This window comes from Crinia signifera, chromosome 1 (assembly GCF_055691185.1).
Source record: "Crinia signifera chromosome 1, ASM5569118v1, whole genome shotgun sequence".
NCBI classification, from domain to species: domain Eukaryota; kingdom Metazoa; phylum Chordata; class Amphibia; order Anura; family Myobatrachidae; genus Crinia; species Crinia signifera.
Window position 1 is genome coordinate 208338764 of NC_139217.1, and position 25818 is coordinate 208364581.

Genomic DNA, 25818 nt, shown 5'->3' on the forward strand with positions numbered 1-25818 from the left:
CCTAGGCTCACAGCGGTGTAGCAACTGCACAGTTTCTCAAAGGTGCACACAGCGGTGTAACAACAGAGATCTCTGTAATGTTACCTATTGGTGACACACAGCGGTGTCATGGTTATATTTTATAAACAGTAGATACCAATAATCACTGTATGACAGTATATGCAATAAACCGCTGTAGAAATATAGTCGGCAGTACATCGTAATGAATTGCTATGGCACACGGCGGTGTCATAGTAACAAAACATATCATATTCCAGCGGCAACATTCAAATGAGAAACGACACACGGCGGTGTCAGAATGGTACTATGTGTCTGTTGTGCAATTAAGATGATGGTATGACAGGACAAGATAGCAACAAAGATATCTTGCCTGTTACCATCACAGCAGTTAGATGGACTATAAAGGAAATGTGTCCTGGCTGATTTAGGTATTGGTTCTCAGCACCTGGTTATCAAGAAAAAGGGGGGTGACGTGTAAAGGGGATTTTAATGTAGTACACTCAGGTACTGTACGTGGGTGAGGCTCAAATATAGCAGCCCATTTTGAAGTCTTCATTTAGACCAAAGGGGGTCAATGAGTTGAGTCGAAAAATCCATTGTAATTCCCGCTGTAATAAAAAGTTTGTCTCTATCCCCACCACGTCTGAGTGGGGGGATATGATCAATAAGGTGGCATTTCAATTGGACGATGGTGTGACGCTTCTCCAAGAAATGTCTTGCCACAGGAAGTTGCTTGAGGTCCATAGTCTCTCTGTTGGTGCTAAAGCATTTTTTGATAGATGATCTATGCTGACCTAATCTTTCTTTGATCATCCTTTTCGTTTTACCCACGTAAACCAGATTACACGGGCAGGTGAGAGCATAAACAACGAATTTGCTGTTGCAGTCAAGTCTGTGTTTCAATTTATATTTGTATCCATTGGTAGGGTTACTGAACTCATCACCAGTGACAAGAAAGCTGCAATTAGTACATCCTGTGCATTTGTATACGCCATGTTTGCGTGAGAGCCAGGTTGCGGTATTCGAGGTGTTAGCAGTAAAATCCGTTACCACCAGTACATCCTTCAAATTGGGACCTCTCCTGTAGGCAAATCTGGGTGGTGTTTTGAGGATTGGTTCTAAGACCGGATCACTGGAGACTAAGTGCCAATGTTCCTTGATTTTACTTTTGATGTGTCTGGAGGCTGTTGTGAAGGTACTGCAAAAATTGAGTCTATTGTCAACTTCATCCAGGTTCTTGATTTTCCGCTGTAGTAAATCATCCCTCTTGACTGTGTGTATCCTTTGAAGGGCTATCTCTACATCCTGTTTTTCCACCGATCATTTGGCAGCACATCCAGCATCCTGATACGTCAATGGCTAAGCACAGGGCTTATCACAAGTCAGATAAGCACCCTTTTTCATCTTCTGACTCCTATCCCGCTATTATATATCCCCTACAGGTCGCACGGACGTGCGCAACCTTTCCCTTCAGTCACACGGCAGCGCTAGATGCTGCCGCATCTCACCCTTTCCCTCCACTTACATTAGACGGCATCAGCAATCAGCCGTTACACAGACGGGGACTCCCTCATGACGCGCCCCCAGCCAGCCGGGTGTTGCTTAGCAACATGACGCCGCAAGCACCGTTGGTGGTGCTGAGTGACAGCGCACCGCAGTTTGAAGTTCTGGGCGGACTTTGCGCCTTTTATGATATGCTAAATACTGGTCCATTGCTGTAATGCTGTACCCCTGATGACAACTGGTTGGAATCCAGTTGAAACAGCCTGTCGGGTCTGTTTAATGTTATTAGAGATGTTTGCCATGTTGTAATACTTCTCAAATACACTTATCTTTTTTTCATCTAAAACGAGTGCTGGTCTGTTTCTCTCCTTGCTACAAGGTTGGGTAAGTGCTATTATATATATATATATATATATATATATATATATATATTAGCAAAATAAGTGGAGTGGTGGGGGAAGAAGACTGGGCAGTTAGAGGTACCGGGTTTCAAAGATGAGAGGAGCTACAAGTGAAAGCAATTAATTAAGATAATTAACTACCCTGCAGTGTAGTGTATGGTGTCACAGTCTGCACTTCCCTTGTTAAAGCTCTGTTGACCAGCCTAGGACTTTTTGGATCATTAGTCTAGTTACTACCTGGACACTTTTCATCCCCCTGATTTTGGCAAAATCACACTAGTGCTGCCAAATATGATAAGTAAGAGTCTGAAACCAAGAGTCTGAAATATATACATACATATATAGCAGTGGACATGGTCTATCTTGCCGATACCTTCTTCAGTCCTGCATCCTACGCAACAAGGATATAGGGCCTCAGATGCGCTCTGTTCCACTGCATGCGCAGTACAGAAAACTGCATTTTGGGCTGCAAGAATGGATTTATGTCCAAAAGTATGACATACTGTAATTATTATTAAGTTAATATTAATATCTTAAATCACTGCTACCCAAATGCTACTGCAAATCTTTAATGTTAATTATTTATTTCCATGAATTATATGTGTACAACATCAAACATGTAATAAGTTCAAGTTTTTTTGTCCTTTTTGTGAGTCTGATCATCGCATTATTGCACACGTCAGTTGTCTATACGTGCGTATGTCCAGTGTGATGGAATTGAATAGCGGGGCCTTCTATCATTTCTTATTTACGCTTTTGTTCTGTAACTTTGAGAGAAGGGACTGCTTAAGCTACTAAAATAAACCAGCTCCTGACTATTCTTTTATTTTCTTTGTGAATATATTTATGGGATTGTTTAGCTGCATATGCATTAGTATATTATTATTAGTATATTATTATAGCTGAGTCAGTCTGAAGGTAAGTGTGTGTTGAAGTATTGTGTATCCTTAGGCAGTTATTAACTATATGAAGGGTCCCCTGGTGCTGAATTTGCTCTTCCTTTACAGTTTGTCTCCGAACAGCCAAAGTCCGACTCTGCTCAGTCCCTGTAGCCCTTGCAGCCCAAACAGTCCCCTGCAAACCCTACACCCATGGAGGTAAGAAGCCCACAGCTGTATAGTACATGAGCTCCTTACTTGTTTATAGTAGCTATAGCAAAACTGTATTATATATTATTTTGCCAATTATTTTCTCAATCATAGTGTTTTGTTAATCAATCTGGTCACCCACTTTTTCTGGAAACATAAAAATACATTATATATATATATATATATATATATATATATATATATATATATATATATATATATATATGATGAAAGTTTTGAAAATAAAACTGAAGTATTGAGTGCAGCCTGGTGCTAGATGCCGTCTTTTTTGCTATTTAGACAAATCCAAGTGAGTGCCGCCTCCACCTCTACATACACATTGGACCACTGAGAGGGTCCTGGGAAGGCACCCTGGCACTACAGGAACTGCATTGGGATTGAGTGCCAGTACAACAACTACATATATCTATCTATAGATAGATAGATATATCTATATATATAGATAATGCTTGCAGAGAGAAACGCACACCACTCCTTAGACTGTCGAGTGCCAGGTCAAATGCAATAGTATAATCATATAATCATATATCAAGGCACCCAGCAGAGCATCAATGATAGGACCAGCACCTCAGATAAATGCAAAAATTCACAGGTTTATTTCCATATGAAACATGGGTAAAAGGCCATATTACCTCTTCCACGGGCAGCACGCATATAGGCAGACTTTTTAAGTAGGCATAAATACCAATAAATGCAGCATCTAGTGACTGTGGGACTGATTCACCCAGGGTGAATCAGCCCCACGGTCACTAGATGCTGCATTTATTGGTATTTATGCCTACTTAAAAAGTAGCGATCCATATCCGGATTGCAGTGGTCACAGGGAGTGGCACGTTTCTTCATGGCAGATGAAGAAGACATGTTTGTGAGATTACGTCAGAGATATGTTATTGAATTGTGTGTTAAACTTGTATAAAGCGGAAATGAAACACATGAAATGTTACGGCAAGCATACGGTGGGGGAGAAACAATTATCCGTGCTGCAGTGTTTCAGGGGTAGGAGAATTATATGTGATCATCTTCATTTTTGGGTGGAGGCATTTTTTGGGGAAGACAATTGTTTTTTAAATCAGGATCATAACGAGGAATCCACAATTCGTCACACGTCTCGGTCAATGTCAGGAAATCGGGCATCTTCTCCAAATTTCGAAAGTTGTTCTTGCACAATTTCACCTAACCTTTAACATCTGCTCCTTTGTGAGATTTCTGGGTATCCACCTGGTACACACGCGAGGCATTTTCAGTCCCTCACAAGAATCTGCACCCATTCCAATGAGATCAACCTTCTGTCATTTTGCAACATCGCAGCTTTAGCAATGTTAATACCTGTAACCATGGTGGATGGTCTCCCAGAACGCACTTCGTCAGTCAGATGTGTATTACCATCTTTGAAGTCCTTCTACCACCAAAATACTGCAGCACGGCTAATTGTTTCTTGAACGTATGCTTGCTTTAACATTTCATTCAGTTACATTTCTGCTTTTTAAAAATTTAACAAAAAATGGAATCACACATCTCTGACGTAATCTTACAGACACCTCTTCCTCATCTGCCACGATGAAACATACAAAAGTCTTGCTGTGACCAAACAAAGAGGTGTCCAACCGCAGGTTCAAATACACCGATGTATGAGCTTCTCATTATCCAGCATAATGCTGCCACGACTACCTAGGGAACAATAAAACAGATGAAGTCTCATTTTCAATCAGACCTAGTATATATATATATATATATATATATATATATATATATATATATATAAGTTATGTGCCTGCATGCAATTTTAACATCTTTTTCACTTGTGCGGCTGAAATGTATAATTTGGAGTGTTCACTATATAAAGCATTACATATCCATTATATGCAAATGCAACTATATACAATAGGTTGACACAAATAATTGTATGCACATCTGTTTATATTGTCTAGGAACTAAACTAACTTACAGTCTTATTAGTCCTGTCAGTGATAACACTAATTAATCGAGACATAAATATAATGAATAATTCTAAAGCAATAAGAAAAGCGACTCTTCAAATACATAAAATACATTCATTTTGTATTGGTTTGCCACAAGGTTAAAATCTGTTTTTCCTGCATTTAAAAAAAAACTATAGGAAAAATCCAGTGTAATTAAATGGTTTGTCTGGTGGTCTTGGGCAGCACACTGTCTTCCTGTGTCATTTCTAATGACCTCTGGGCCACAGAGCATACACACTAATTCCCTGACAGCTGGCGGCTTGCCAGCAAAGCAAATTCTACAAGAGGAAATGTCACATGCAGGGGGACGGATGTCCCTCTCCTACAGTGCGGTAGCTGCAGATATAATAAGGATGGGAAGAAATCCATGGCGTTTCCAGGGAAACACCATCCAGCTCCCGGCTAACAGGGAAATAAGGGGTATAGTCGCTGTTGAATGATTACAGCATTAACAGAGGGAGGAGAGGGGAATCTCCATGCAGACAAGGGAGGTTAACTCCTTCATGGTTAGGATCTCATCTAGGAAGAGAAGTATTTACAGTGCACAAAGGAAGAACACTGGAAAACACTAATAGAAAAAACTGTACAGATACTACAGTATATATGGAGAGCTTGAACAAAAACAGAATCTATAGAGAAATATAGCAATCAATAAGAAATCATGAAATTATGCATTCAGAGGGCCAGATGTATCAAGCTTCAAAAGTAAAAAAAAAAAAAAAAGCCAATCAGCTTCTACCTGTCATGTCACAGACTGTGTTTGATAAATGTCAGGCAGCAGCTGATTGGTTGGTTGTTTATCACTCTCCGTGTTATCACTTTTGAAGTTTAGTGCATCTGGCCCAGAGCCTTGGACCCAAGTACCACCCTCTATGCATCCTTTCCATGATATATCACAAAACAATCCACCAAATGCATAGGATAGTAAATTTGCGAGATAACGTGATTGTAGCTAGAATTCTTGTGATGTCAATTAATTATTGGTTAATGATAATAGATTAAATATGAAATTAGATTACTATTGAAATACAAGATGACTTATGCCGGACCCCTTTCACACAGAAAAGCAAATTACTGGGTCAAACATTTGCCGTTCAACACAGGTCCTTTTTGTGTGTGTTTGTGAAAGGGTGAAACTCCCCGGGTACTCAACCCAGGTATCATAAGGGGTGTACACACGCTTTGATTTTGACAGGTTTTCAATTCTATTTTGCCTATAGAAGCAAAACCAAATCGAAATTGAATGGTTTTTAAGATGCTTTTGATCTGCATTCGATTCGATGCGCGCTTCCATTTTCTCTATATCGAAAAGAAAAATAGACTGTGCAGGCAAGGAAATATCGAATTTGATCCAGTAAATTGAATGTAAATCGAATTCAATATCGAAATTGCAGATCGAATGTGAAATCGAATGGAATACAAAGGCCAAATCGAAAGTGAGTGGAATTGGGGAGATCGAAAGCAAATCGAAACAAAAGTAAAATTGATGTGTGTGTACACACCTTAACAGGGTCAAAGGTCGTATCCCTCCAAGAACCCCTGTGGCATGTGTATGCGCAGAAGGAATCCCGCATAACAAACCTGGAAATCCGTCTATTGCAGGAGCTCATATTGTGACTGTTCTGCTTAGCACTTTTTTTTGTGGTGGTTCTCTAGCGCATTACACAAATAGAGTGTGTGTGTGTGTGTATATATATATATATATATATATATATATATATATATATATATATATATATATATATATACTAGTAAGCCCGCTCAAAGCAAAAGCTTCAAAAGCTAGTCTGCTAACTTCTGTGTTTGTGCATGTGTGAGAGAGAAAGAGATGTAGTTTCACTCTCTGCCAGCAGATGGCAGTGTGTCAGAAAATCACTGACACTAGACATATATATGTACAGTAGATGATAGATAGATAGATAGATAGATATTCTGGATTAGGGCAGCACTCACTAACAAATATGTACTGCTGGGGGCGTACAATTGTGATTGGTATCCTAATATTCAATGTGGGTACAGTGAGAGGCCACTCTCCAGACTTTATACAGTACGCCGCCACATCATAACCTAAAAATCCAATTGGCAATATGGTATAAAGTCTGGAGAGTGGCCAATTATTGCTCCCACGTTATATATATATATATATAGGTACAGGGCGATGCCGGCACTCCAGTCCTCTTGCGTCTTAGGTGCCTGGTGCCTTCGCTGAGCGGGCAGCTGCGCTGGACGCTGGATGCAGGCGGGGGGTATAGCGCGGCACTCAGGGCGGAATGAAATCAAACAACAGGAGCCATACCTTGCGGTTGACGTTTCAGCCTTTCGGCTTTTATCAAAACAGCTAACAGCTTAGCTGTTTTGATAAAAGCCGAAAGGCTGAAACGTCAACCGCAAGGTATGGCTCCTGTTGTTTGATTTCATTCCGCCCTGAGTGCCGCGCTATACCCCCCGCCTATATATATATATATATATATATATATATATATATATATGTGTGCATATATGTATGTATATGTCTAATGTCTGTGTGCCACCGAAAAACTGCCATCTGTTGGCAGAAACTGAAACTACATCCCTTTCTTTCTCTCGCAGCTACCTTACTAAGTTTTTGCTTTGAGAGGCACTAGTGTATGTGTGTGTGTGTGTATATGTATATATATATATATATATATATATATATATATATATATATATATATATAGGACAAGAAGAGGTACCCTTTCAGTGGGCTAGAAGTTGTGGGCGGGCAGCAACTTTGTTAGTCCCCCCTGTTAGTGGGGTAATGGTGAAGTAATAGGTAGCAAGAAACAGAGTGCGCCCCTAATTGGAAGTGTCCACCACCAAATGTCCAAAAACAACAGCCACGTTACAGTACAAAAATTTAATACAATTTTTAAAAGACAATAAAACACTTTTTCATCTGTGTAGAGACATTGATTCAGTTCGGTCAATGTAAGGAAAAACCCAATGCGTTTCATCGATAAACGACTTCCTCAGGGGTAACTTTCCGTAAGCAACTTAACTTAGAATGCAGGTGTTTTAATTCCAGAGGTCAGAAGTTTTCTGACCCAATATGGAAGGGATGTAAGAAAAGATCCTTTGTAGGTCTTAATCTCGATTCGTAACCTCATCTAAAAAGTAGTCAATTTCCAAATGGGACCCTTTTAAAGAAAAGGGGGGGGGACGGGACTCCGGAAGGAATTCAATCAAACCGTTTCATGTAGTATCTCTGCCCGGCTGTCACAGCTGCTTATGTGGCACCCCGTCTCCTGCCCACCAGTTACCTGCCCACCACGAGAACTACTGGCCGACCAGATGCCTGCACGTACCCTGCCACTGATTTCCACCCCTTCTACACTAAGGGACTTATAACCCCCTTCCTTCAGGGCTCACAGAGACCAAGTCACCTGGTCTAGTTAAGCCCCCTGAGTTAAGGACCCCGGTAGCGGCCCTCGGGAAGCCCCTTGGTATCCAGCATGAAGCCCCTTGGTACCCAGCATGAAGCCCCTTGGTATCCAGCATGAAGCCCCTGGCATCGAGCAACACCCCGCTAGCAATGAGCATGTAGGTAAGTGGCACATCTTTCAAATATGTAATGAGCATCATGGTGTGCTGCAAAATGTGTAACTGGCATCACGGCATGTAGCACAATATGTAATGGGCATTATGGTGTGTGGCCTTATGTGTTATTGGCATTATGGCGTGCAGCCTTATGTGCAATGGGCATTAGGACATAGAACCTGTTGTTAATTTATTTGAATCCCACCACTGTATATATATATACACACACACACACACACACACACACACACACACACACACACACACACACACACACACACATGCACACCTTTTTTGTTTAGAAAGAGGAATTTCTACTATGATTGCTAGAGTATTTTAACATTACTCCATGGAACTTTTAACATCATACGCCCTAAATGCTTTCAAATCTTTACCTACTTTGCAGGGGTGCTTATGGGCCTCGTTAAGATTGTGATACTTTTTCTCCTTTCCAGGGGGCTTGGAGCACCACCCGAAATTGCCTGTACAGCAACTGTATCATGTTTGCTACTTGAGATTCTGAAACCTCTACAGCAGCAACATGATCAATCAGTATTTTCTGGGTAAACCTGTTGTGTACAACCTGTTACAGGTCTTCTGCCCTCTGGTGTAATATCCATGCACTACAGCTAATAGAGAGATTTCAAACACTATCCAAATTGTCAACATTTAACTATTGACCCAATTGTTTTTGGCAGGGAAATATTTGCTCATTTAAAAAAAGTTATAGTGAGAATAACATTTGTTTTGTTAGAAAATTTGAATATGAAAATTCACAGGATTGAAACAACCAATAATTACTTATTACTTTATAACTTGTGTAACCTTCCACCAGACAAGACGCTGACACAGTTGTAGGGAAAAGCAGTCTGTCTTTTCCACAGCAAACTTACCGGGTACCTTAGCCAGGCACCGGTCCACAAACAGCATATACTGTACTATACACAATCTCAGGATCACTGTCTCTAAACCACTGGCCTTCCACCCTCTATCGCAGGGCTGAGCAACACCGGCCCTCCAGATGTTAATGAACTACATATCCCAGGATGCTTTGCAATAGTTTTGCTATGTGGCCATGCTGAAACTGATGCAAGGCATGCTGGGATGCGTAGTTCATCAACATCTGGAGGGCCGGTGTTGCCCAGACCTGCTCTTACTTATATGATTGCCGTCACTTGTGTTGACACACCTTTCTTATAAATAAACTAGTTCAACACAGGAGACGGCAATCATAAATTAAGAGAGAAGTCCAGGAAGAGAGCATTTTGTACGTAATAGAGATGGTCATGTTGGAGGGTATAGAATTGAATTAGGCCCAATGACTTAAAAACAGCTGTCCACTGTAGTGCATGAAAAGGTTAATATACACATATTCAACACATTTTCTAATAAGACAAGTATGGCAGTCCAGTCTGGATACCACCCCGGGTGTTTGCAGGACAGGTACAGTTCTGTTGCCCCTCGCCAAAACCACCTGGGTTTAGGACTATGAGAACTACCCTTCAATTTTAGACAGGAGATCAAATCCATACGAGTCCGGTTTAGGGGTTGAAGCAAGTACTTCCAGTAATCAGGCACACATGTGTCACACTTTCTTTAAGCTCATGGCCAGGCGATAGAGCAGGGCTGGCTAACACCGGCCCTCCAGATGTTGATGAACTACACATCCCAGCATGCCTTGCATCAGTTTCAGCATGGCCACATAGCAAAACTATTGCAAAGCATCCTGGGATGTGTAGTTCATTAACATCTGGAACTGCTGCTGCTGTTGGTAATAGCCCCGGGCCCGGCCGGCCGCTTGTGACTCGCGAGATGATGACGTAATCTCGCGAGTCCGTGCACGCTGTGATGCTGCTGCAGCATACTCTATTAGAGCAGAGACTCGCAAGATGATGATGTCATCATCTCGCGAGTCTCTGCTCTAATACCAGAGTATGCAGCAGCAGCACAGCGCCATCTGGGAAGGGGGACAGTGATGCTGCCTGCTGCTACCTGGAGTGGACGGACGCACTTGCAGGAAGGACGCTGCCTCAGGAATACAGATCCATCATCCAGTTCTGGCTGCCACTCAAAGTGAAAAAGCAGCATTTAATATTTCTGGTGAGCTGGGCCATAATTTCATTTACTTTACTGTATTTTTCTGCATACGTGCGTTGCATAATGTATAATGCGGGCACAGAGGTGCGTCACGCACCTCTGTGCCCGCATTATACATTATGCGACGCACCGTGGGTCCCATAACGTATGCAGTCGCATTATGCGACTGCATACGTGGGTCGCATAATGTATAATGTGGGCACAGAGGTGCGTGACGCACCTCTGTGCCCGCATTATACATTATGCGACGCACCTCTGTGCCCACATTATACATTATGCGACGCACCTCTGTGCCCGCATTATACATTATGCGACGCACTGTGCGTCATATAATAAGGGCACAGAGGTACGTCGCATAATGTATAATGGGGGTGGGGGAGGACCACGACGACTTGGGCGGGACAGGGGGGGGGCCATTATAAATTTTGCTATTGGGCCCACAAAGTTCTAGTAAAGCCTCTGCATTGGGAGCCATGGCCCCTGCTCTGGACAAACATATAAGAGAATGGAACAGGTACTGTTAATCAGCAGAAAATGATTCACAATACATCTAACCTGGACTGGATCTCTCTAGCCCTGCTGCTGCTGTTCCAAATCCTGGACTGGATCTTCCACATTACCTTCATGTGGAAGTATATTGCCCCTAACTACACTCCTTCCCTCTTAGGTTAACCACCCCGATGAAGCTAAGAAATTTTCAGGCAAGCTCTTTGCCTTGCTAACCGCTACGTCACCCACCTCTCTCCCTTCCTTCTCTCCTAGCTTCACCATAGGGTTGCTTGGAGGATCGGGACCTGCAAACCTCCTGGAAAAGGCATCTGCATTGAGATGCTTTTTCCCAGAGGGATGCCGCACCTCAAACTTAAACGACTGTAAAGCCAAAAATCAACAGGTCACACAAGCATTCACCTCTTTGTTCGTGTGTATAGGCCCTTATTCTAGTTCAATCAGACGGATGCGTATTTCGGACGGGCACCGAGTGTTCTTAGCCCCGCCTACCGTACAGATCACTCACACCGTCCGAATGCGGTAAGACGCCGAGCGAATGGTCCGCAAGTGGGAACCTCCCCCATCGTATGATGGACTGAGCGGTCAGGCAGCACCGAGTGTTCCAGACCACTCTGACATTTTTCCATTTGAAAGCAGGGATATGGGTGGGCAGCTGGCGTCCGGCTATGACAGATGTCCGCCCCCCACACGTGCATCACAGCCAGATTACGATACGTATGCCCAGCATTTTCATGGGAATGCCCATGAAACGCTGGGCGTACGCATATGGTAATGAGCCCAAACATCCCTTCACGCACCTGTCTACCCCCTGCTCGGATGGTTCATACCGATCGTTTTCTGCACGGAACACACACCGTGTTCGGACGTGCGAGGCATTCGCACATGCGCAGAAACGCCTCTGCACATGCGCACAACACCAAACATTGGCCATCCGACCTCACACGCAGCCATCCGATTCAATAAGAATAAGGCCCATAGGGGGAGATTCTCTAAGAATCTCTGCCCCCCTTCGCCTCTCTTCGCATTTATAATTATCGCATATGTTCTAACACAGGGGTGTCAAACTCAAATTCATCGGGGGCCGCATCAGCAGTTTGGTCACCCTCAAAGGGCCGGTTGTATCTGTAGGACTATGTGTCCACTCTTTATTATCATAAATTATTGTCACTGCATTCAATTATTGTATACTCAGCAGTAGCATTTCTCTCCTGCTATTGCTATGAACTGCAGTGCATTAGGGCACACGCTGCCTGCACAGGGGGGCAGCACTCAGTCTTAGGGCATATGTCCTGCTTATTATCAGGGGACACAGCAATTAATGATGGGCTGCAATGTGCCAGTGCACACACACACACACACACATAGGCAGAGAGTTTGACACTTACCCGCTCTGATGCGTCCACTCCAGTCTGAGCTGCTCCACCACCAAGGACACCGCTGCGCTCTCACACAGGCGCATTTCCCCCTCCCTCCTGTGAGTAGCGCTCCTCGCACTATTCAGGAGTGGGGGGCAGCGTGCTCCCGGTCACTGTGCAGTGCACACTCAGCAGTAAGTGACCTGGAGCGCGCAGCAGCAGCACCATTCACCACGACGGACCCGCTCTTTCCTCTCTCTGGCTCCTATACAGCAGGTGGGAGCGGAGGAGGGGTTGACGACCGGCGGCACTGCGCTAGAGGGCAGACGTTCTCTGGCTTGTAGGCTGCCGCGCATGCGCTGAAGAGGCGCTTTCTTGTTTAAAAAAAAAATCGAGAAGAAAAGGTGAAGGCTGGCGGCGGCTGCGCGGGCCACATGAAGAGGTCTGGAGGGCCGGATTTGGCCCGCGGGCCATGTGTTTGACACCCCTGTTCTAACATATGCGATAATTATAGCAAAGGACAGCTCTTGCGTTAAGAGCTGTCATTTGCGGTGAGAGTCGCCGGGTCCCAGCAGGTCCCGGCGGCTCCCCCCTCCCTCACACACCCGGCGCTGCTGCTGTGCCGGGCTCTCCTCCTCCCTGCACCCGGAAGAGGATCAGTGCAGGGAGGAGGTCACAGGTCCAGGCAGCACAGCTCTGTGCTGCCCGGACACAGGTGAGGGGGTGATGCGGGGCGGCAGGGTTCCGTGCGGGGCGGCGGGTGGTCGTTGCGGGGCGGCGGTGGGATGCGGTAGAAGCCCATTGGCTTCTATGGGGCATTGCCAGATTTTTCTGGTGATGCCCCCCGCCGCGGTAACCCGCCGGGGGATGCTTACAGCATCCCAAAATGCGGTAAAAACCCAGATAACGGGGTTTTTACCGCATTTTTCGTTTAGAGAATCTCCCCCATAATCTCTGACCAACACAAACTCTCGCCCCAGAAATAATATTTTACGGACTCCACCACCCACTTAATGGCCAAGCACTCCTGCTCTATAGTTGAGTACTTGCAGTCTCTGGGCTCTCCCCCCCCCCCCCCCCATCTACCTTTTGGAAATAACTGATCCTAATCCTGTCCCAGAGGTATCCGTCTGCAACACAAACTGCCTTTAAAATCAGGAGCTTGCAAGATAGACTCTGTACATAAAGCTAGTCTCAAATCCTGCTAAGCAGTTTCCACTGGTCTAGACCACGTTACCTTGTCTGGGGACTGTTTATTAAGACATTCAGTTAGTGGAACCACTTTAATGGCAAAATTCTGTATAAACCTGTGTTAATATCCCACCAGACCAAGAAATGTTGTGAATTAACTTACATTTGGGTTTAGACCAATTCAGGACTGCTTCTATGTAACTAGTATGAGGTTTAACCTGTCCTCTGCCTACAATGTAGCCCAAAAACTTCGCCTCCACCATACCAATGGCACATTTCTCAGGGGTGGCGGTAAACACATGTGCCTATAGAGACTTTAACACAGCCTGCGGTGGTTGTGACTCCAAGTCAGAGCAAAAGATGATGATGTCCTCTACATATTCCCTGTGGGGCCACAGCAGCATGCAATGGTCATCATTGCAGAATCTTAAAGCACTCGATACTAAAGGGGCCTAAGAAATTGCCAGAGGGTTCAGGTAGGAAATTAAGCAGATCACTGCCTGAGGAGGAGCATACCATTTCATCTCGTATTTTATCAATCTGGGTGGTCAATGTATGAATATTCAGGAGTAGAAATGTCCTCAAAGTGACCTATGTGTTCATGTAGCAATTCAGTTTATTGTGACACTAGTAGTGACCCACCATGGCTTCACATGGGAGACATTTTTAATTTATAGAGGTCTTTTAAGATTAATTTGAGGAAACTGAATTGTTTTTCACATACTGTAAATGATAGCATAAAAAAGATGTCTGTTGGCGCTATGGTTGAGAACAGTGGGTGTTTATCTATATCCCAGCAGCCTTTGTGGTAGAGGGATGCTGCCCTCTAATTGAACAAATACTGGAAAAAATTACCCCTGGGCGCTCTGGATGTAGAAAATGAATCAATTGCATATACAAATATATAAAAAACTTCATTATAGAAAATGAAATATGATAAACATAAAAATAACCCTTAAAAGAAAAAAATTTAAAGAAAAAATATTAAAATAAATAAAATAGATCTGCTCAATTGAACATAATATTATGCACTGTAATAGACATCAGAGGTACACATAAATAATTAATGTCAACTTTCCGCCTGATGTTATCCCACATTTGGGAATTTTGGTCAAATGCAGACCTTTGGTTTAGTATAATGACTCGGTGGTCCACTTTAGACAGTTAATGTCCACACTGTGGGGTAAATTCACACTTGTGGTTCTGGAGTCCCAAACAGTCCCTTATACTGAATGAGTGGCAATTAGCAAGGAACAGTTTGTAATTGATGCTCACTTACGTGTGCAGATGCGTGCCTTCCCTATAGTGCGGGTGGCTTGGTGTCCAAGGCTTGTTGGATGGAATAGCTGGCTGGCACACTGTGAGTAGGTAAGCAGTGTCCACATAAGCTCCTTAATCAATGCAGCGTCTCCCTGCTGAGCCGCCGGAGTATGTGACCGGGTCAGGCTGTTCAAGCGTGATGGGGAGAAGGGGCTGTAATGAGCCAGGCAGGAGACCGTGTGGAGGCCGAATATCATTCCAATTGATAAAGCCACCCAGTGTGCGGCGAAACGCGTCTTAAGGATCCACAAGCTCCGGTCTCAACAAGTGCAGGGGAACCGGCACATCGTGCACACTGCACCGAGCAAACCCCCAGCACGGAGACACCTGCAGCAGTATACATCTATCACGGCAGGCGCTGATATTTGGCCTCCACACGGTCTCCTGCCCGGCTCATTACAGTCCCTTCTCCCCATCACGCTTGAACAGCCTGATCCGGTCACATACTCCGGCGGCTCAGCAGGGAGACGCTGCATTGATTAAGGAGCTTATGTGGACCCTGCTTACCTACTCACAGTGTGCCAGCCAGCTATTCCATCCAACAAGCCTTGGACACCAAGCCACCCGCACTATAGGGAAGGCACGCATCTGCACACGTAAGTGAGCATCAATTACAAACTGTACAAACTGTTCCTTGCTAATTGCCACTCATTCAGTATAAGGGACTGTTTGGGACTCCAGAACCACAAGTGTTCATTTTCTATAATAAAGTTTTTTATATATTTGTATATGCAATTGATTCATTTTCTACATCCAGAGCGCCCAGTGGTAATTTTTTCCAGTATTTGTAAATGATAGGAACTAAGAAAAGGGAAAAACTATAAAAAAAATTAATCAGTAATCAGATAATAAGATAATACATATACTATAAATTTCTACATGGTATGAAATACAGTATATTCCAATGATATGATATAACTTTGATGGTTTAGGCCAGTGGTCTCCAGCCTTTTTTTGGGGTGTGAGCTATTCGCGGCAAAATAATCCACCCAAAGAGCTACTAACATTTTTTTAAATAATAATCTGCATAATAAACAAATAATGCCCTTAACACATTATGCCACACAATGTAATGCCCCTGACATATTATTTATGCCACACACGGTACTGTGTGTGCGTGCTGTAAAATGGGTGTAACCACATGCCACATGGGGTGCGTCCAATGAAAATGGGGGTGTGATACACATATGCCACAAATAGTGCAATGCCAGGTATACATATGCCCACATAGTGCCAGATACACATATGTCCCCAATAGTGCCATATACACATATGTCCCCAATAGTGCCATATACACATATGTCCCCAATAGTGCCAGAAACAGGTATTTATTTATTTACAGTTTCTTATATAGCGCAGCATATTCCGTTGCGCTTTACAATTGTGACCCCACTGTGCCAGGTATGTCTCCCACTGTGCCAGGGATGCCCCCACTGTGCCAGGAATGCCCCCACTGTGCCACATATGCCCCCACTGTCCCAGAAACAGGTATACTCCCACTGTGCCAGGAATGTCCCCCACTGTGCCAGAAACAGGTATGCCTCCACGGTGCCAAGTATACCTTAATGGTGCCAGGTATGCCCCCACGGTTCCAGGTATGCCCCTACTGTGCCACGTATGCGCCCACTGTGCCAGAAACAGGAATGCCCCCACTGTGCGAAGTATGCCCCCACTGCATCAAGTATGCCCCCACGGTGCCAGAAATGTCCCCATTTTGCAAGATATATTACCCATGGTGCCAGGTATGCCCCCACTGTGCCACCATTGCCCCCACTGTGCTACCATTGCCCCCACTGTGCCACCATTGCATCCACTGTGCCACCATTGCCCATGCTGTGCCAGGCATGCCCCCACTGTGCCAAGTATGCCCCCACGGCGCCAGAAATGTCCCCATTTTGACAGAAATGTCCTCACGGTGCCAGGTATGCCCCCACTGTGCCACCATTGTCCCCACTGTGCCAGGCATGCCCCCACTGTGCCAGGCATGCCCCCACTGTGCCAGGCATGCCCCCACTGTGCCACCATTGCCCCCACTGTGCCACCATTGCCCCACTGTGCCACCATTGCCCCCATTGTGCCACCATTGCCCCCACTGTGCCAGGCATGCCCCCACTGTACCAGGCTTGTCCCCATTGTGCCATGGAACTTTCAAATATATCAAGGGCTTTAACAAGGTACAGGTGGGAGACATTCTTCACAGGAAGAGGAGCAACAGAACACGAGGACATGCACTGAAACTAGAGGGAGGAAGATTCAGGGGAAATGTGAGGAAGAATTTTTTCACAGAAAGAGTAGTAGATAAGTGGAATAGCCTCCCAACAGAGGTGGTAGACGCAAAACAGTAGTACAATTTAAACATGCTTGGGATAAGCATATTGATATCCTTACATAAAAATAAGGATCAAATATGGTTTGAGGTAACATGTTTAAAAAAAGGGGCAGACTAGATGGGCCAAGTGGTTCTTATCTGCCGTCAAATTCTATGTTTCTATGTTTCTATGTATGCCCCCAATGTGCCAGCAGCAGAACTTACTGGATTTGTTGCTCCTGCCGGGGGAGGAGATTCTGGGGCTGGCTGGGCTGGAAGGCTCCTCCGTTCTCTGCACGGTCTCCTCTGCCGTCGCTTCCCCTCCCTGTGCCTGGGTCATCAGCAGATCAAAGCTTGCAGGCTGGCTTTTGATTGTCCCGCGGTGCTCTGATTTGCTGACGGCCCATTCACTCACAGTGATACTCAGAACTGGAAGCAGCAGTGGCAGTGGCCAATGGAGGGAGGGAAGGAAGGAGGGAAGGAGGGACGGGCTGCCTGACTCGCTGGCGGACTGATTCGCGGGCGGGCGGCTGCAGTGGTCGAGCCACCCAGATCGAGCAACAGGTTGAAGACCACTGGTTTAGGCAGTGAAAGCCAAGAAATCTCTCCTACAGAATTTTTTTCTTTGACGTACAGATATGCTATATATATATATATATATATATATATATATATATATATATATATATATATATATATATATATATATATATATATATATATATATATATATATATATATATATATATATATATATATATATATATATATATATATATATACAGGGCTATTTTTCAGCAGGCTCCAGCAGGAACTGGGGCCCTTACTCTAGTTCACTCTTTCTGACAAAATATTTCTTAGATGGACAAAACCATGTGCACTGCAGGTGAGGCAGGTGTTACTTGTGCAGAGATAATTAGATTTGGGTGGGGTTTTACACCTGCCTCACCTGCAGTGCACATGGTTTTGTCCATCTAAGAAATATTTTGTCAGAAAGAGTGAACTAGAATAAGGGCCTCAGTTCCTGCTGGAGCCTGCTGAAAAAGAGCCCTGTATATATATATATATATATATATATATATATATATATATATATATATATATATACAATCCGGCCTTCGTATTGCGCTAAAGGATTTATAATCAGCTGCTACTCCGATAAGGCTCCCCTGTTAGTGAGAGTCTAACAACAAAGATACAAGAGAAATAAATTATCGGAGAGCGCTAGACTTAGTACCACCTAGTCAATCATACAATGGTTACTGAATGAAACACCAATCACATTTCATATGACAATTCTTTATCCCCTTCCAGAATGATATGTGAGATTCGTTCAAGATCAAAGTTCTTTATTAAAACCCAACGCGTTTCGTCAGAACGACTTCATCAGGGGTGTGACAAAATAATTTTATTATTAGGCCTGCATGGTACCTAATATTTCATTCAGGACAAGGTAAAATAAGTAAGGGGATGGATTTGGGGGAAGCCAATCTGGCTTAGTGTGCTGGATAGTTTCTGTAAGGGTGAAATCCTGGAATATTGGGCTCACAGGGCCGTATTCATACGGATGGACCTTATAGATCCAGTTATCAGCCAGTGAAGGAGCTTGCCTTGGGACATATACTACACTGTGGTGATTATCTGAGAGGTGATATTCTCATTTGGATCTCTTGTTTTTCCACTGGATCTATAAGTGATATAGTGCATGGGTCCTCAAACTGCGGCCCTCCAGATGTTGTGAAACTACAAATCCCATCATGCCTTGCCACAGTTTTAACACTCCCTTATAGCAAAACTGTGGCAAGGCATGCTGGGATTTGTAGTTTCACAACATCTGGAGGGCCGCAGTTTGAGGACCCATGATATAGTGCATTAATTGGCATTGGAAATCACCTCTACCAATAAACAGAAGTCCTGTCGTTACATCAGGTCTCTTTACAAAGATATAATAAGTTACTTTGTATAATAAATACCAATATCTATATCTACAATAGTACATCCTAATTGTATAAAAGCCTGGGCTCTGTTCCAAGAAACAGAGTGATACAGTAGCAATATAGCTCTTCAAACGAAACCAGTGCTTTTTTACTTTAACACACAGCATAACAAAGGCTCTGCATTTTTAAATGCTATTTTTCTGCACAAATATTTTCCTAACTTTCTCTTTATACACAATACATGTTGGTTTGTCTAAAGTATATGTGATTTACCCCTTATTTCATCTTGTCTAACATATGTTACATGGCCCTGAGTTTCACTGAAATAAAGGAAAAACAAAAGGGTCATTTTTAATAAAAAATTTGGTACTTGTTTCCTAGCACGGCACCCATCGCATAAGATTGTATGCCTTAATTAAAGGTGCCCACAGACGCATCAAATATCGAATGCGTTTTGTACTTTTTAAGCACAAATTGCATCTTATGTACAATTATTGGATGGTGTTTATGGGCTTGTGCGATGCGATAAGCCCGATATTGTATGTCTAAAAAAGTACGTGCTGCACGTACTTTTTAGACTACATCTGAAATTTAACATTACAAACATGGGTTCATCACATGCATCCAAGTGCACATCTCATAGCAAGCTGGAAGAAAAATTGTATAGAACCATTGTACAGTCAAAAACGCATAGCACAGTACAATTGTAGCGTCTGTGGGCACCTTTAGGCATACAATCTTATGCGATCACATACAATTGAAAAGATTTTTAATTGTATGTACAATATCGCATCTTATGGATCTCATCTTATGGATCTCATGGATCTTATGCATCCATAAGATGCATAAGATCCATGAGATCCATAAGATGAGATCCATAAGATAAAAGATCCATGAGATCCATAAGATGCCATAAGATAAAAATCGTGAGCCCCCAATAACCATTGTTAACGCCACTGGCACTTTCACCACCAACCTGAAGCGTGGCGAGCCCGCGACGGGCGGAGGTACGCGTCCTCCAACCTTTTCATACCCCCACTATCCACGTTGGCGTGGAGTTGAGTTTATATAGTGTGGCGAGCGGACGCGGACTACTTCACATGTATTCCACGTGCGCTCGCCACGCTTCGGGCTCGGTGGCTCGCTGCGCTTGCCACACTATACAAAATCAACTCCACGCCGACGTGGATAGTGGGGGTATGAAAAGGTCGGAGGACGCGTACCACCGCCCCTCGCTGTGCTTGCCACGCTTCGGGTTGGCGTTGATAGTGCTGGTGGCGTTAACAATGGTTATTGGGGGCTCATTTTACTTTTTAAGTACCCATAAGGGTACTTTTACAATTAAAAATCTTATATGAATCATATACAATAAAAAAATCTATATATCGGATGCGATGCGATATTGTATATACAATAAAAACAACCAAAATCTTATATACTTTATATACAATGCGATGAGATCAATAAGATGCATCTTATGGATCTCATCTTATGGATCTCATGGATCTTATGGATCTTATGCATCCATAAGATGCATAAGATCCATGAGATCAAGATCCATAAGATGCATAAGATCCATGAGATCCATAAGATGCCATAAGATAAAAATCGTGGGCGCCGTGCTAGGAAACAAGTACCAAAAATTTTATTAAAAAATTACACAGAATCAATATCCAGGTGTGCATCCAAACCCGCAACTTTTTTTTTTCTCTTTTTCTGACTTTGTACATCATTGGTTGTTGAGATAGCACCCCCACCATACAAAAATAAGGTGGAACACCCCCAAATATAAGGGGAGGTTAAAAGACACAGAGTGCAGACTTGCTTCTTCTTCTTTGACCCTACATGTTGAGTGTAAGATAGAGCACCCACTGCCATCCGTGGGACATCAAAGCTGCTGCTGATAGCACCCCCCACCCCTAAGAGGGGAGAATGGGTAAGGGCCCCAGTGCATTGCTTTGCCCAGGGGCCCAGACTGCTGTTAAGATGGCCCTGATTAAGGCAGGCACAGCTATTGCACATCAGTTGTGAAAATTCAACATGCAGAGCTGCTTAGCAATGGCAAGACATAACTGGGAATAACAGTGTGGGTGTGGTGTCATATCTACTCCATATCTGCTCCATTTTTAACATGGGCCTCCCTTGTCAGGACAATGACAAGAGGTCATTAACGATGTGTGGGGTCATTAAGGATTTTTAGTGTATTCACCAGGCGATATAGTAAAAGATATTACTCGAAAGGGCCCTTCTGGAAGATATCTTTTACTATATCTTCTAGTGTGTTTGGGGCTTTAGATTTGTGGGAATTATTTTGTTTCTGTGCAGGGTAAATACTGTATTCTTTATTTTTTCACTGCAATTTAGATCTCAGTTTGAGCACCCCCCACCCAAATTTAATGGGGCGTACACATAGTTCGATTTTGTCTATTTTTTTTTTATTAGAGTTTGCTTACAGTATATAAGCAAAACCGAAACGAAATCAAACACATTTGCTTTTCCCAATGCGCGACCCGCAGCATCAAAATCGAATGCAAACAAGACTATATAGTACAGATTTTGCAGTGCAAAACCATATGCACTGTAGGTGGGGCACATTTAACATGTGCAGTGAGAGTAATGGGCTGCACACACGGTGCAGTGTACTTTCTGTTCAATCCCTGTTTGATCTCGATTGTCTACTATTGAAAGCCACATATAGCTATAATATCGCCTGGACAGCTGAGAGATTCCTCTGTGATGCTGACAGCAAATTACAGCTGTTTTGTCTGGCCAATCACATGGCCGGTGACCTGATTAGCCAATAAATGCATGCAAAGTAGAACTAGAACTAAAATCCCCAAATTGGTGAAAACAAATACAGAATACAAATATACTGTATGCAATATAATAAGAAAGATGTTCGAAATTGAACAACAATTGATATTTTCATTGAATGTTCAGATATATGAAATGGGTACTTACTGTGGACATTTTTTGCTAGTGGTATTACTGCTGTGGGCATTGTGTGTATAGGCAATACTAGTGTAGGCATTATGTGCAAGGGATATTACTGTGTACATACATGTAAAAGAGAAGCATGTGTCATAACATGATGGCCTCAATAGAAAGAGAAATAAACACACTGGCCTCACACAGCTTTCCCCTGCGCTCTATCACACACACCCTTCACCTTGCACTGTATAACATTTCCTCCTGCTGTTTTCTATCACACTGACACACTACCTCCCCCTGCCGCATGCACACTATCATACTGACGGTCCTTCACCCCACGGCTGGTGCTCTATCACACTGACGCTCTCTCTTACCCTGCAGCCTGCACTCTATCACACTGATGCTCTCTCTTACCCTGCAGACTGCCCTCTATCACACTGACACACTCCCTCACCCTGCAGACTGCACTCTATCACACTGACCCACTCCCTCACCCTGCAGACTGCGCTCTACCACACTGATGCTCCTTCACCCCGTGGCTGGTACTCTATCACACTGACACACTCTCTTACCCTGCAGTCTATCACACTGACGCCCTCCCTCACCATGCGCTCTATCACACTGATGCGCTTCCACACTGTGCAGCCTGCACTCTATCACATTGATGCATATACTGCAGTATACCTCACCATTCTAGTATAATGACTAACCTATGTAATACAATGTGGCCCACAAGAACCTATCTCTCTGTCATCCCACCATATTACACAGTAACCAGCCCTTGTGTCATTCCACTAAATTATACAGTGACCCACAGTAATCTGCCCCTTTGTCATATGCAGCAAGTCTATGTCACCTGAAGTAAGTGCCTCCTTCTTGTTGTGTAACCCACAGTATGTGTCTGTATCCTCCACAGTAATTGACCAAGTCGCATTAAGGCCAAGTAGTAATTGCCCAAATCACCTTGCAGCAAGTGCTCCCGGCTGTAATAGCCAAAGTAATTTCAGTTTCGTGCCCACTTAGCATGTAATTTGTAGTAAGTGCCACCTTGCCCCTGTGTCACCAACGGTAATTGACCAGGCCCCTGTCCCATATGTCACTATGCCCCTGTATTATCAGCAGTGAGTGCCCAGGTCACTGCTTTGGATGGACTTCCATAGGGCTGTCAATTTTTCTGCTGCTAATTAATATATTATACTTTTACACATGACATTTGATTATTATTTACATTTATTAGAGCCTGATTTTTTGGTTCATTTTCCATGGGCTATAGATAGCAAGAGGGAGGGGGGTTAGTATATCTGTTATTGACGTACTAACGTTTGAAAAGTAATAAAATGGAGAAGGATTACCAACTGGCTCCTAATTGACATTTGTTTCAAACACAGCATGTATCATGGCAGTTAGGAGCTGATTGCATGTGCCAAATGGCTGCTTTATGCAATCATTTAAAACACTGAAAAAATTCTAGAACACATTTTTTGAAATAAATGCACTACTAAAATAAAGGATACGTAAAAATAAGTAATAGTATACATATTTGGGTCATTTTAATCCACTTATTTTAATAATATGCACCCCCCCCCAAAAAAAAAAAAACAATAACTCCCACATGCAAGACTAAAAGCACCTGCTCCACTCATGCAGTATCCCCATATACCTGTCCCATACCTTGTATCCCAATTTCCAGCATTTTGCATATTTTTACCCAAAAATAGTATGTCATTATTGGCCATATAAAATAATTAAAAACTTCTAAGCTCCCAGCTAGTCATTGATAGGATGTCAGTAGATAAATGTTTACCTTGACATAGGATAATTTCCATTAAAACCTATGGCAGGGTTGCCTACCTGACCCTCTCCTTCAGGGAGAAAATGCTCTGTTCCTGGAATTCCCTGGTAATGTATGATTACCTGTGGTGAAACACATTTCTTATCAATTACCTAGCTCCCCACAGGTGATGGCAATCATACATTACCAGGGAAGTCCAGGAACAGAGCATTTTCTCCCTGAAGGAGAGGGTCAGGTACGCAACCCTGACCTATGGAGAATTATCACATGCCATCTGTTGGGTGATGTCCTCCATGTGTGAGCCTGCAATCAGGATGGCAGCCGCGGCTGGGGGGAGGGAGGTCCAAGACAAGAGGCTGCAATCAGGATTCATCTACCCTGGTCCTCTTCGCGGCTGCAGCCATCCCCCGGCGCCGCAGGAGAGGTGGCGTGACTGCAGGGAGAGGAGAGCGCTGCCTTGTCAACAGGGAGAGAGACCACAGGAAAAATATCGCTACCACAGCGCTGTGGTCGCGGTAGCGCCTCGCGGTCCACACCCTGCAAGTGGGGGAGAGCGACCGGTTCTGCTGGCATGTGGGCCGGCCTGCCGTAAATTGGCCCGGTATCCCGACACGCCAATCCGCCGCTGATTGTAACTGTTACTTGTTTGGTGGAAATAAATAACAAATAGAAACATTCAAAGGTACTTGTGTACTTTCACGGCTCCCACAGGGAAAAATCGCATGAGATCGCATGCGATCTGATGCGATGCGATTTTTCACTGAAATTATGGACATGAGTTGACATCATGTAAAATGCACCCCAAATGTCATTTTTCACACTGTACCACCCCCACTATCAGTGGCAACCCGAAGCATGGCGAGCGCAGCGGTACGCGTCCTACGACCTTTTCATACCCCCACTATCCACGTCGGCGTGGAGTTGAGTATAGAAAGTGTGGCGAGTGCAGCGAGTGCAGCGAGCCACCGAGCCCGAAGCGTGGCGAGCACAGCAAGCCCCGCGAGGGGACACGGATACCTGTGAAGCCCGCGAGGGGACACGGATACCTGTGAAGGTATCCGCGTCAGCTCGCCACGCTTCGGGCTCGGTGGCTCGCTGCGCTCGCCACACTTTCTATTCTCAACTCCACGCCGACGTGGATAGTGGGGGTATGAAAAGGTCATAGGACACGTACCGCCGCGTTGATAGTGGGGGTGGTACAGTGTGAAAAATGACATTTGGGGTGCATTTTACATGATGTCAACTCATGTCCATAATTTCTGTAAAAAATTACATCGCATGCGATCGCATGCGATTTTATCAAAGTGCACAAAAACACGGGAAAATCGCATTGCATGCCACTACATATGGCATGCGATGGGAGCCGTGAAAGTACACAAGTACCCATTCAAATGGGATTATTTCCCTGCATTGGTTATAATTTATAAGGCACGCTGATCACTATGGCTGCATGCATTTTCACATGATGTTGATAATAGTTGCCGACTTTTCTGGCTGTTCCCACTGGTGCAGCTAGGTTGGCCCAGTGGACGGTGGTGCACTGGGGTGATTTGGCCATAGAGGCTGTATGTGGGGCATGGCTATATGATTTCATCATCACAAGTACACCCACTCTATACAGTGCCAAGATTACTGCCATTGTACAGCGGGGAGTGTGGCTATTATGATGCGTGTCAGTGTGAATCCCAGACCAACCATTTTACTGGCGGCTGGTGATGTGTAGGGACAGCTCTGGGAGACTTGCCCACTCTTCTGGGGGGCTGGGAGCACCACACAAATTTTGGGAGCCTCCAAGTGAATAGGCAAGTATGGTATATATATATATAT

The 25818-nt window shown here is 44.0% G+C and overlaps 1 protein-coding gene across 1 annotated transcript in view; it reads left to right on the plus strand.

The window, feature by feature from the left end:
- The window catches only part of MAST3 (microtubule associated serine/threonine kinase 3), a 213563-nt gene that overhangs the window by 89029 nt on the left and 98716 nt on the right, over nt 1–25818 (plus strand). The window contains 1 exon segment of the mRNA XM_083179223.1: nt 2912–3001. Coding sequence (XP_083035349.1) covers nt 2912–3001 — 90 coding nt within the window.